Source organism: Mustela putorius, unplaced genomic scaffold, assembly GCF_011764305.1.
Source record: "Mustela putorius furo isolate JIRA1106 unplaced genomic scaffold, ASM1176430v1.1 tig00000281_pilon_pilon_pilon, whole genome shotgun sequence".
Lineage (NCBI taxonomy): Eukaryota > Metazoa > Chordata > Mammalia > Carnivora > Mustelidae > Mustela > Mustela putorius.
In genome coordinates this window covers 4090330-4102809 of record NW_025421343.1, presented here as the reverse complement: position 1 = coordinate 4102809, position 12480 = coordinate 4090330, and the positions used below count along the sequence as shown (strand labels likewise).

General features: G+C 48.8%; 1 protein-coding gene across 7 annotated transcripts in view; it reads left to right on the top strand.

The window, feature by feature from the left end:
• SLC4A5 (solute carrier family 4 member 5) overlaps positions 1-12480 on the top strand; it is a 106682-nt gene that overhangs the window by 57945 nt on the left and 36257 nt on the right. For all 7 annotated transcript variants that reach the window (XM_013051164.2, XM_013051165.2, XM_045079036.1 and 4 more), the window contains 6 exons: positions 4595-4755; positions 5505-5660; positions 6947-7042; positions 9551-9606; positions 11525-11682; positions 12116-12203. In XM_013051164.2, coding sequence (XP_012906618.2) covers positions 4595-4755; positions 5505-5660; positions 6947-7042; positions 9551-9606; positions 11525-11682; positions 12116-12203 — 715 coding nt within the window. The remainder of the gene's footprint in view (positions 1-4594; positions 4756-5504; positions 5661-6946; positions 7043-9550; positions 9607-11524; positions 11683-12115; positions 12204-12480) is intronic.

Below are 12480 nucleotides of genomic sequence, written 5' to 3'. Positions count from 1 at the left end.
GGGAAGAGAGAACTGATTGTCCTTGCTGTCTGGAGATAATAGAGTATATTTCAAAGAGAAGGTATGCTCTCATCCACTCTTTCTGGGTGGAGTTGGATTTGTATAGGCAGAAAACTGAAGTACGGATGTCATGGCAGAGAGCTGCCAGAGAAAGTTCACCGAGGAAGTTTGTGAGACAGGGTAGAGAGCCGTCAATGCAAGCGGCCCAGTGTACTGGGATACATCACACCTTTTGGTGGATAGGGCAAGGCTATAGAGTCGCAAAGGGTCTTCAGTGACAAGGTGACAGTATAATTTATCTTGCATATTTTAGAGAAAAAACAGGGCAATATGATTGCTTGCATGGGAGAAAGACTCTCAGGGAGAGGGCAAGCATCTTCTCAATCAAAACATTTGAATGTGTCCAACCCTTATATTAATACCACTTTCAGAAAAACTTTGTATTGACATCACACAGTCTTGGATCTACCATAATTTAGCTGGTATTTCCCCAAACAGATTTTTCCCATTTAAAAAAGTCAGCTACGTTTTGGTAAATCTTGAGACAAGTGTATGCATGGTCTCTGCTCCAGCCCCCATGTTATAGGTCTTCACCTCCCAAGCCTCTTTTAATCCAACCTCCCATCCTGTGTCCATTCAAGCCCCTAAGGCCCTGCCAGGCCCCTGGTTAACTGGTCACAAATAAATGTAAGTTAGGCATTCACAAGGCAGAGCACTCACACAGTTGTGTAAAGAGGAATTCTGACAAAGGAAAAAAATGTCCAACTTCACTAGTAATCAGAAGAATGCAAACGTGATGTAAATTTTCAATTACCAAATGAACAAAAGCGAAAAAGAATGACAATACCAGCATTTGAGAGACTTTAGGGTAATGTGAGATTGTGCATTGGTGAAAGTGTAAATTCGCAGAAGCTTTCTGGAGAACAGTTTGGCAATGTATATCCTTCACTTAAAAGTGTACAGACACAGCTTATCCTAAGGAATTATTGAACAGGGCCAGGGATATTCAAGCCAGCCTTATTTATAATAAAGAATAATTAGGGGGCATCTGGGTGGCTCAGTCAATTAAGCATCTGCCTTCTGCTGAGGTCATGATCTCAGGATCATGGGATTGAGCCCTGCACTGGGCTCCCTCTCAGCGGGGAGTCTGCTTTTCCCTCTTTTCTGCCCCTCCCCCTGTTCAGACTTGCCCCCCCCTTTCTCTTTCAAATGAATAAATCAAATCTGTAAGAAAAAATTAGAAATAACCTAAATGTCCACCAAGTGAGGGTTATTCATATCAATTGTGGTCCATTTATGCAACAAGATAAACGCTAAAGAGCCTTTAAAATGATATAAATATTTTTAGACACTTGTAGACATGAAAGAATGTCCAATAGGTATTATATCCTTATGGTGTCATTAATGTAAAATTGTGTGTGTGCATATGTACACATGTGCATTGATGCCCACAGACCTATCATGATAGTTGTGGAGAGGCACCTGTGTGGCTCAGTCAGTGAAATGTCAGGCTCTCGATTTTGGGTCAGGTGCATGATCTCAGGGTCCTGGGATGGGGCCCCATTTCAGCCTCCACACTGGGCATAGAGCCTGCTTAAGGGTCTCTGTCCCTGTCCCCTTCCCCCTCTACCCCTCCTCACCTCACATGCACTCTCTCTCTCTCTCTCAAAAAATAAATATAATAATAATGATAGTCCTCGAAATATCAACCATGGTGTCCTCTGGTTGCAAGATCTTTGAAAGCCTCTGCTTTCTTATATTTCATTGTTTCTAAAGTTATAAAAGCGATGTTCTTTATTTTTACCTTAATAACTAGCACCAACAGAATGTGCCTTTTGTCCTGGACTCTGCTCTGTTGCATACTATTATTATTCCTGAAGAAAACAAAATGATAAAGCCCACAGCTAATAAATGATGGAGCTGGGACTCACACAACCTGGTTGTCAGGCTGCCCTGTTGCTACCATAATTAAACCCAAGCAGAGTGAGAGTCTCTTAACCCCTCTCCCACCAGCAAACCCACTCCTCTCCCCAGACTCATTGTTGACCATTTGACACTCCCCAGACTCATTGTTGACCATTTGACAGTTAGCCTTCTAAAGCTTCTGCCAGGCACTTTTAGACACATGTAGCCAAACACAAGGATGTGTGTGTTTCTTTTTTTATAAAATGGGATGGTAGTGTCTGTCCTGTCAGTATGCATCGTTCACTCTCATACTCTTTACCTCTTAGGGATGTTGTGCAGCAGGCACGTGGGGAATGTGACCATGTTTCTAGTTCTTCACCTTTAAGAACAAAGCTGCAGTGAATATCCTTGTACACATTTTACTGTATGCAGGTGTGTCATGATATTTCTGTGATAATTTCTTAGAAATGGAATCACTGCAACAAAAGACATGCCCACTAAATGTTGACAGCGGCTGCCCAGTTCCCCACACCAAGAGTGTGCTGTTCCACTGTACACATACTCACAGCATAGGCATACACGCGTACACTGTGTACGTACACCCACTAGTCTCACACCCACATCCCCCATGTTTTCACTGACAGTGGAAGTGACCCGTCTTTTTCATTTTTGCCAATATGGGGAATGAAGAATGTCATCCCATTTGCAATAACTTAAATGTCCTCGATTCCTAGTAAAGTTGAAGGTCTTTTGGCCATCTTCATTTCTTTCCAGAATCATTCACTTCTCAGTTGGGTAATTTGAGTTTTTCTTACTGATATGAAGGAGTTGTGTGATATTATAAATATCAATTTTTGATGCCCTGTGTATTGTAAATATTTTCCCACGGTGTTGCATTTCTTGGAACTTTGTCTTATTTTGTCATACAGAAGTTTTAGTTTACTTTATTTTCATGTAACAAAAGCTGCCCACTTTTTTCTCCCTTGTGGTTTTACATCTCGTTTAGGAATTCTTTCTAGAGAACCAAGAATATGAGAAGACTCTCCTATATCCTCTTCTAGTATATTTTCATTGTTGTTTATACATTTTAAATTATTTATTTTAATTGTGGGAAAATATATATAAAATGGATTTTATCATTTCAACCACTGTTAAGTGTATGGTTCAGTGACCTTAGATACATTCACCCAAGTTCATGATGGAGTGACTGTCTCCACCATTCATCTCCAGAAGTTTTTCATCTTGCAAAACTGAAACTCTCTATCCATCAGACAGTAAGCCCCACTCCCCATTCCCTGCAGCCCCTAGAAGCCACCATTCTACTTCCTGTCTCTGTGAATTTGGTTACTCGGGTTCTCCACATAAGTGGACTCATGCAGTGTTTGTCTTCTGCGCCTGGCTTCCATGTAGTATGAAGTCTTCAAGATTCATCCATGTTGTAGCATATTGCCAGAGTTTCTTCTCTTTTTAAGAGTCAGGAGTCGTCCATCATAGATTTAATTTTATGTTCAGACTTTAACCCATAAGAGAATTTAATATTGTGTTTGGTTGGAAGTAGGTGACAGGTAAGTTTTTTTTTTATTCTTTTTAAGTTGGTCATCTTTTAAACAACTCCTCTATCAAAACCCAAATTTCCATGAGGACCCAGGTCTGCTTGTAGACTGTTGTTCATTGATCCCTTTGTCTATATCTAGACAGGAATCACACTCCAGATTTTAGGCGAGTTTCTCTGTCTCCTAACAGCATGGCCATGCCCATTCTTTTTTTAAGACTTTCCCCATCCATTTTCAGGCATGTATTTTTTCAGAAGAACTTCAGAATTAGTCACATGGCCCAAAAATACTCTTTTTTAGGATTTTGATTGGAATAACATGAAGCTACCCACTAACTTGGGGTTGGTATCTCACAAAGGAGCCTGCTGGCCGTGAGCTCCTGGCACCTCTCCAGGCTGTCTGCTGCTGTCCTCTGCCGGGCTGTCCCAGGCCTCCACTCAGCAACCCTACCCAGCCTCTGATTCTGTCCTCTAGGAAGAACAAATTCCTCTGCATCCTTGGTTTAATTTCTTTCCTTCCCCAGATGATCTATAGATTTTAATAAGAATTTTGAGAACCAAAACCCAGAGTGGGTGTGTAGAATCTCCAGGCCCTGCAGTAGAAGCTGTGGGGAAAAACGTTTTTGTCAGGAATGCTTTCTCTGCTCCTTGCCAACCACACCCCATAAGGCAGATGCTGAACACATGTGTCACCCACCCTGGGTAGCCAGGTTCCCGCTGATACTCTTTTTAAAAAATACAGCTTTATTATTATAGATTATCATCAACTTCTTCATTTTAAATGTACAATTAAATGATTTTTAGTGAATGTACAGATTTGTGCAACCATTACCAAATCCAGTTTGGGAATATTTCTGCCACCCCCAAAAAGACCCCTTATGCCCATTTATGGTCCTGCTCTGGAATGTCACTTTACCCTGAGCACGACAGCATCAGGAGAAGCGCCGGGGGTGGGGTGGGGGGGTGGGAGTGAGAAGGTTCCCAAGTTGCTCTGCCTGGGAGTCCAGCAGCAGTGTCCCAACAACAGGTAGGACAGGCCTGTGACTTGCCAATCCACACCCTTTTACCCGGGGAGACCCGCTGGGGGTTGCTCCTGAGGACAGTGGCCATGCTGAGCCCCATCCTAACCCCTTCCAGGTGGATAAAGTTTGAAGAAAAGGTAGAGGAAGGAGGCGAACGCTGGAGCAAGCCGCACGTGTCTACACTGTCACTGCACAGCCTCTTCGAGCTGCGGACCTGCTTGCAGACAGGGACGGTCCTGCTGGATCTGGACAGCGGCTCCTTACCACAGATCATAGGTGAGGCAGGGATGGCTGGGGCCCCAGAAAGCCACGGCAGCCTCGTGCCTGTGATGGGTCTGTGTGATGCCTGCCCAATTTTGCAGAGACCAGGCTCTGGTCTGACACTCCCAGCACAGTGGCTCCAGGTCTGGGTCCCATGTAGAGCTCCAGGAGTGAAAATGCCATCCTCTGAGACGCCATCCTGCAAGGGAGCAAAAGAGAGAGGGGCTTCCTAGCGTTGTCAGAGATACCTATGGCCATGGCAACCTGTCTCTTGTCAGAGTAAATGGATCATCATTCATCTGCAGGGAATTAGCTCTCATTTAGCGGAGCAGTGAAGGGAGACAATAAGGCTGGCCTTATTGTCCCTAAAATGTTTTGTGAATTTTGTTCCACCCAAATTCGCCACAAGTGTTTTCCCCAAAATGCTTTCCTAAAAGGACTTCATGTTAGCACTAAACCATTGAACACAGAACTTCTGTGCTTCTTAGGGTACTTCATTGACTTTTCACCATAACATTGATAGAGCGTAGAATTGTACACACACACACACACACACACACAGATGCACACACACGCATGTACCCAAAGGCCATGTACCCAAACCTGCCCGCGTTTCCATGGTTTGTGGCAAAGCTGGGACTAGTTACACAGCTCCAGTCTCCTTTAGTTACTTTTAACCCACTGATAACAGACGAAACTTAAGACCCCACACACACCTGGTCCTTCTGTCCTACATGGACAAGATGTGTCTGCTCCCCACTTAGATGACGTCATTGAGAAGCAAATCGAGGATGGCCTCCTGCGGCCCGAGCTCCGGGAGAGGGTCAGCTATGTCCTCCTGAGGAAACACCGTCACCAAACCAAGAAGCCCATCCACCGCTCCTTGGTCGACATTGGAAAGTCTGTCTCCTCCACCACCAGTGAGTCGGGCCATATGCTCGTGGGCGATGGGCATGTAGGGGCTGGTGTCAAGTCCCAGGGGCCGAGTGAGCCCACCTTGGTGGCTGGAGAGTCTTGGCAACGTGGAGGCTTTTGGACTTCATGATCCTGAAGAAATTCCGTGGTTCTGGGGCTCCCTCAGTCTCCTTCTTTGGCAGGCCTGTACCTGCCGCCTACCCCATCCCTACCCCAATGTTGTCCCCACCAGCAGAACAGAACTAGTCCTAAGAAGAGAGCTGATTCTCAGTCTGGGCAGCACACGGCAATCACCTGGGGGTATGAAACCTGTCCTGGTGCCTCAGCCTCACCCCGAGAGCTGGATTCGGGTGGTCTGGGGTATGGCCTGGGAATAGGGAGTTCACAGAGCTCCCCAGGAGATTCTCTTGTATGGTTGGGATTGCAAAATGCTGGTAGAGATGGTCTGTGTGTAGAAAGAGCTTGAAAGCCTTCCAATGAACCCCCAGGAAGAGCCAAGAGTCTTGGCAGAAAAGGAAGCAGTAGAATTTTCTGGGGTCATCTCAAGTGGGCCAGGGCTTGTAAATCTGGCAGCGGTGTCACCGTGATTGGCCGAGCCGGGGGCCTTTAGAGCAAGTGGCTTGTTCCAAGCACATGCCTCCAGCCTGCAACCCTCCACTCTTGATACTATACTCGAAATGCCCAGACAGTAGCCTTGCTGAACCTGCCAGAACAAAGTTGATGAGGTTGCTGAAGAAGGCACCTTGAGGAATCTCTTTAGATGAATGGTTTTATTTATTTATTTATTTATTTTTTAAACAGGAAGTGTTTAGCCTATGCTAATAACAGCAGGTGTGGAGTCAGCATTTAGCGTGTCCCAGGCACAGTTCTGAGTGTTCCACTTGTGTTAACTCGTGTCTTCGCCACAGTAACCCAATGGCTAGATACTGTTCCTATTATCCCCATTTTACGGAGGAGGAGCCTGAGACACTGAGAGGTTAAGTTATTTACCTAAGGTCACACAGCTAGTAAGTGGTGAAGTTGGGGCTAAACCCAACAGTCTACAACACCTGCTGCCTATTTAACAATTGTGTATCAATCTCACTCTCAAGAGTACGAGTATTTTCTCTATAATCTTGTTCAAACTATTAACTTCAAAAGAGAAACATAAAACAACCAACATAGGCCTTCTTCCTGAAAGGGGAAGAGATGTGTCTCAAGGCCCAGCTTTGCTTAGGTGGAACCACTGGAGATGTCAGCCAAGCTGACAGCCAGGCTGCCGACGCCAGACCCCTCCTGTGCCTCCTCTCAGGTCGCAGCCCAGCCCGGAGCCCAGCAGCTGCCCCAAGCCTCCACCGCTCCACCGAGGACCTGCGGATACGGCAAAGTGCCAGTTACGGCCGGCTGTGTGAGTGTGTGCTCGGCTGCCGTGTGAGCAGAGCTAGCTTCCATAGGCTTTCGAGGTGGTGGTGGGGGGACCCTGTCCAGAATTCTCAGAACAGGCATCTGGAAGAAATCTAACCTTCACCCCCAAACCTGGGCTGTCCTTGGGGATCTAACTTGCTACCCTAAGTGTCTAGGTGATTGCTCTGACAGGTGCAGCTCTAAATCATGTGCTGCCATGATCAGCACCTAGTCCTATGGTTCTAGGCGCTTTTGTCTTAGTCTGTAACTTTGTTCTCACCATCAGCCCTGTTTTTGGTAAGAAGAGGTCCTTGACATGGAATTAGAAACAGGCCAGGGACTTTTCCCTGCCCCCACTGGATGACAGCCTTCTGCACTGTGACCGTGAGCCACAGGCAGTCTTGGGCCCCCGTAGCCTGGGCTGAGTAAGGACGCTTGTGAGCTGTGCACTCACAGGGCCCTTCAGGCAGCTCATCAGGGGGCACACAGCTGAGCTGTGAAGCAAAGAAAAGACAACCTGCAAAACAGAAAGAAAAAGGAGTGAGAAGAGTATGTTCCTTTAAGGACTTTTACTAAAAGGCCAAGATATGAACAAGTTATGTCAGCTGTGCCATGACCAGGCCCATGGAGTGATTTGGTGGGCAGTGTGGGTGGGGCTGGCCAAGGGCTGAGCTATAGTCTTTTCTCTCTGCTCCTGATGACCCCGGGTCCCCATCCTTCTGGCCTTGGTTATTACACAGAGGGACGCCAGGAGGCAGCCGGCAGAGAATGGCTTTGTGCAAGTCTTCCTCCCAGTTGTTCCCTGTGTCTGAGGTCCCCCTTGTGCCCAACACTGTGGTAAAGGAGGCCTGGAGGGAGGTTCTGTGTGCACACCATCCCTCCCTGGGCTGGCCCCTGGAAGGCTCAAAGAGGAGACACGCCTGAGTACTGGAGAATAAATGGGGTTTTCCAGGAGCAGGCGATGTGGTGGGGGTGGGGAGAGGGGAGAAGGGTGTTCCAAACAAAGGAAACAAACAGCAGAAGGAAGGCGCTGTGTAGGAGGCGGTTCACTTCATGAGGAGGGCAGGGCCTGAGGGCAAGAAGGTCAAACCGAAGAGGGACCACCTGCCCTACAAAAGGATCCTACAAAAGGAGCCTCTCTTATGAAGGTAGTGGGGACCTCTGAGAAGCCTTAAGTAGAGGCACACCCCATGACCAGATTCTTTTTTTTTTTTTTGAAAGATTTTATTTATTTATTTGACAGACAGAGAGCACAAGTAGGCAGAGAGGCAGGCAGAGAGAGAGGGGGAAGCAGACTCCCTGCTGAGCAGAGAGCCTGATGCGGGGCTCCATCCCAGGACCCTGGGATCATGACCTGAGCCGAAGGCTTAGAGGCTTAACCCACTGAGCCACCCAGGTGCCCCCCAAGACCAGATTCTTATTTGAGAAAGAATAGACTAGAAAGGGACCAGATTGGAAGTGAGAGACTGTCAGAGAAAGAGTGGAGAGGGGAGGCTCAAGGTGGGATGTGAGGACCAGAAGAAGCAGGAGGTGAGGAAGTGGGGGAGGCAAGGCAGGCCCCCAGGCTGGTGGATGGGAGGGAGGGAGGGGCACTGAACAGAAGAAGGTGCGGAATGGGAGTCATCTGCTGGAAGTCTGTGAGTTCTGTTTTCCAGGGTGTTGAGCTTAAGGGCCAGTTGGGACTGCCCAGGGGATTGTGGGGCTCAGGAGAGAAGTGTGGGAGGGAGACCCAGTCTGGGCATCCTCAGCCCAGGGTGGGCGTGCAGCAGTGAGGGTGGACACGATTGAACAAGGATGCAGGGGTGAAGCCTCTGCAGGGAGTGAAGGCGAAGCAAGGCCCCAAGCCTGGCAGGAGAGTATCCTGGATACAATTAAGAAGAAGGGAGCCAAGAGCGGACAGAGTTCTGGAAACCAGGGGATGCCACAGGCCACGAAAAGCCAAGAAATAACAGGCCTGAGAGTGCCCCTTGGATGTGGCTGCTGCTGGAAGATGAGAGCTGACTTTCTCCTGCCTGGACGGGGGAAGGAACCACTGGGCAGTTCAGATCATTTGCCGTCACTGTTCTTCCTACAGAGAGCCCCACTCTCCTTCCCCTGCCAGCCAAATCCCCGAGCAACTCTCGACACTCACACGGGTCATGGAGGGCAGAGGTGAAAGTGGTCTTCTCTCCAACAAGTCTAAGCTCGGTGGCACCAGGAGTTTCAGCTGATAGTGTGTCTGTGTCCCCTCCCCTCCTTCGGGGCCTGGCACAGAGCAGACATCTCCATCTCTGCTCCAAGAGAGGGGGCGGAGGGGCAGGGAGCAGACTGAGGAATGAGGAGGGAAAAGGAGAATGTGCAGTAGAAGGGAAGAAAGACAAGAAAAGGGAGCAGAGGCTAGCTTCAGGGGACTGAGGGGTGAGGGAAGAGGGGGCCTTGCTTTGGTTGTGAAGCTGGGGGAAGCATGTATAGGGACCAAGAGAAAAAGACCTGCAAGAGCCTGACCCACCCCCCCCCCTTTCTTCTCTCCTAGGTCACACCCAGAGCAGAAGCATGAATGATATTTCTCATACCCCAAACACAGACCAGGTAGTAAAGACCCTGCTCTTGGTTGCCATGAAGGTGCTGGGCAGGGAAGCCCAATGGGCAGAACTCCACTCCCATGAAGGAGTAGGAGTCCCCAGGAAGCACCTGGGTGGGGGCTCTGGGCTGCCTTGTTGACTGGCCAGCCCATCAGTCGGGTACCGACCAAACCCTATATGCCAGGCACTAGCGGGAGTGGGGAACAAAGAAGCATGATCAGGTGAGGGCCCAGCCATCCCTGAGCGGGGGATTTGTTGGACGGAGGCCAGCACACAGAGTCTTACCTCCTTCAAGCCCCTGAGCGCCTTTAAGGATGGAGTGGAAATTTGGGCTGGCAGAGAAAAGCAGTGAGGCCTCCCTGTGGAGACAACAGGGCCAGTGCCCACTGGTGGGTCTTCTAGGCTGGGGGAGGATAACATTCATTCTTGTCTCCCACCAGCTTGCCTAAAACCCCCACGAGCAGATCAGAATCCTACAAACATGTTGAGTCCAAATTCTAAGCCCCACAGCCCAGGTACCCTGTGACTATGCCCCTGGGGAAGCCTGGTGGGAGCCCTTTTCCACTGCAACCCCCACACATCTTGAAGGCAGCAGGATCATGGTCCCCTTGCCTGTGCCCCCAGGAAGAGGAAGAAAGGTGTTGAAGGAAACATGAAATTTGGTGAGAACCCCTCAGGAGCTTGAGTGACCTGCAGACCTTCAAGGCACCCCAAGTTTGGTGGAAGGCAAAACAAAGTCCCTTGTGTCAGAGTCCCCAGGGCCCTTTGGCTAAAGTAATAGGAAGAAGAGCATCAGTTAACATTTAAGGTCCACACACTGCACGCACTAGCCCATGCTGAGCTGTTGTGAGCATTGTGCAGCTGCTCTTACCATCTCCGCTCTACTGACAAGGACCCTGAGGCTTAAAGCAGTTAAATAATGTGCCCAAGTCCATGCCCTGAAAGGTTAACAGAACCGTGATTTGACCTAGGCAGTCTGATTCGAGAGCCCTTACTTTGGGAGCAACTTAGGAAGGAATATTCTGGAATGTTATTTAGAGGGAAAAACTACCACAGTCATGCACGCAGGTGGTGAAGCCATGATGAGAAAACATTGCCTGGTGAAAGTCTTTCAGAGACAAATTAAAGACTGTCCTTGGGGCATTTTCATTGTACATAGGACTCAGAGGAGTCCATGTTTTAACCCTAGGAATGAAGCCAGGCACATAGAGAGTGGAAATGAGTTTGGGACGAGGACCTGTCTCCAGTACCTCTTATATTGGACCCCACTCCTTCTGCCTATTTGACCTTCCTCCCCTGAACAGACACTAGCCCCTAGCATGTCAATGGTCTTAGCTGGAAAGTGTCAGAAGCTATGAGTTTTCTTGGGAGTTCCCCTGGGGGTGTCTTGGGGCCATGGAAGTCTCCCTCAGACTTGGAGGTGGGTCCAGTGGCTCCTGTCAGCCAGGAAGCTGATTTCAAAGCATGTCTGCCCTGTTTGTCAGAATGGGCTCATCCTTCCCACGGCCACCCAAGATGAAGGCAGACAGGGAGGGCTGTGTGCCCAGCATGGAAGAGCCAGCTGCCATCTACTTGGGCCTCAGAGGGCTTGGGGATGAGGCCTGATGTCCAGCAACCCTGGGTCTCTTGTCTGACCCCTTGGCTCACGCTTTAGTTCAGCAAAGTTCCCACCCATCAAGGAATGTCTTAGGGGTCAAGTCATCGCCTGTTCCTTCCAGGCTTGTTTGTTCCTGGGGTTAACCAATTTTGAGTCTCCTCATTTGCAGAATAGGGCAAAATATTTGGTTATTTCGCTCTCCTGAGAAATGCTTGGAGAATTTTTTAAAGTCAGACCTTCACAGCAATCTGCAGGGGGTTGAGGGACCGAGAGCTGAAACCACTGATGAGAGTATCCATGGACATCTTGTTTCCCCCTCCCTGACCAGCTGAAAAACAAATTCATGAAGAAGATCCCTAAGGACTCAGAAGCCTCCAACGTGCTTGTGGGTGAGGTGGACTTCCTGGACCAGCCATTCATCGCCTTTGTGCGCCTTATCCAGTCAGCCATGTTGGGAGGAGTGACCGAGGTGCCTGTTCCCACCAGGTGAGGGTCACTGAAATCTGAGCCCCCATCCACCAGAGGGAAGCCAGCTGTCCATGCAGTTGGCACAAAGTACTGTTGGAGGCACCCCTAAAACACAGAAGGAAAATCAGGCAATTGCTGGGGAGGGAAATCTTCTGACTAGGAAAGAGTTTTAGACTTTATTTAAAATAATCATAAAAAGAAGGAGCTGAGACAGACACCGTTGGCTGGGCTTGGGCAGCAAGACCATGGGGACTGCAAGCGGGGGCTGGTGGAAGTGAAGAAAAGATGTCTTTGCCGAGCAAATATGGGATTTAAAGGAGGAAAGGGACAAGTGTGTGGTCAGTTCATGAGCTGAGAATGAATAATGTCCAGGGCCAGAGAATCCCTCTCTTCACCTACTTCTATTTTTCCTTCTCGCTTTCTTCCACCTCCTCCCGCTTCATCTTTGCAGATTTCTGTTCATACTGCTCGGACCTTCTGGGAGAGCAAAATCCTACAATGAAATTGGCCGCGCCATTGCAACCCTTATGGTAGACGATGTAAGTGGTAATGAGAAACGCATACTGCTGACTGTCACGGCTCCTGCGTCAGGCACCGGGCCTCTGTTCACTTGCTTACCCCACAGGCACATTGGAGCACTCCTGTGTGCCAGGTTGTGTGGGGCACTGAGGGCTATGAGAGTCAGGGGGCAGTCACTGCCCTTTAGGAGCACCAGTCAAGTGGGAGAGACAGACCTGTAATTCTGAAGGGAACCACATGCTAACTGTCTCGGTAGCCAGGTGAGGCTTCCTGCAGGAGAGGGCTTTATGCAAAGGA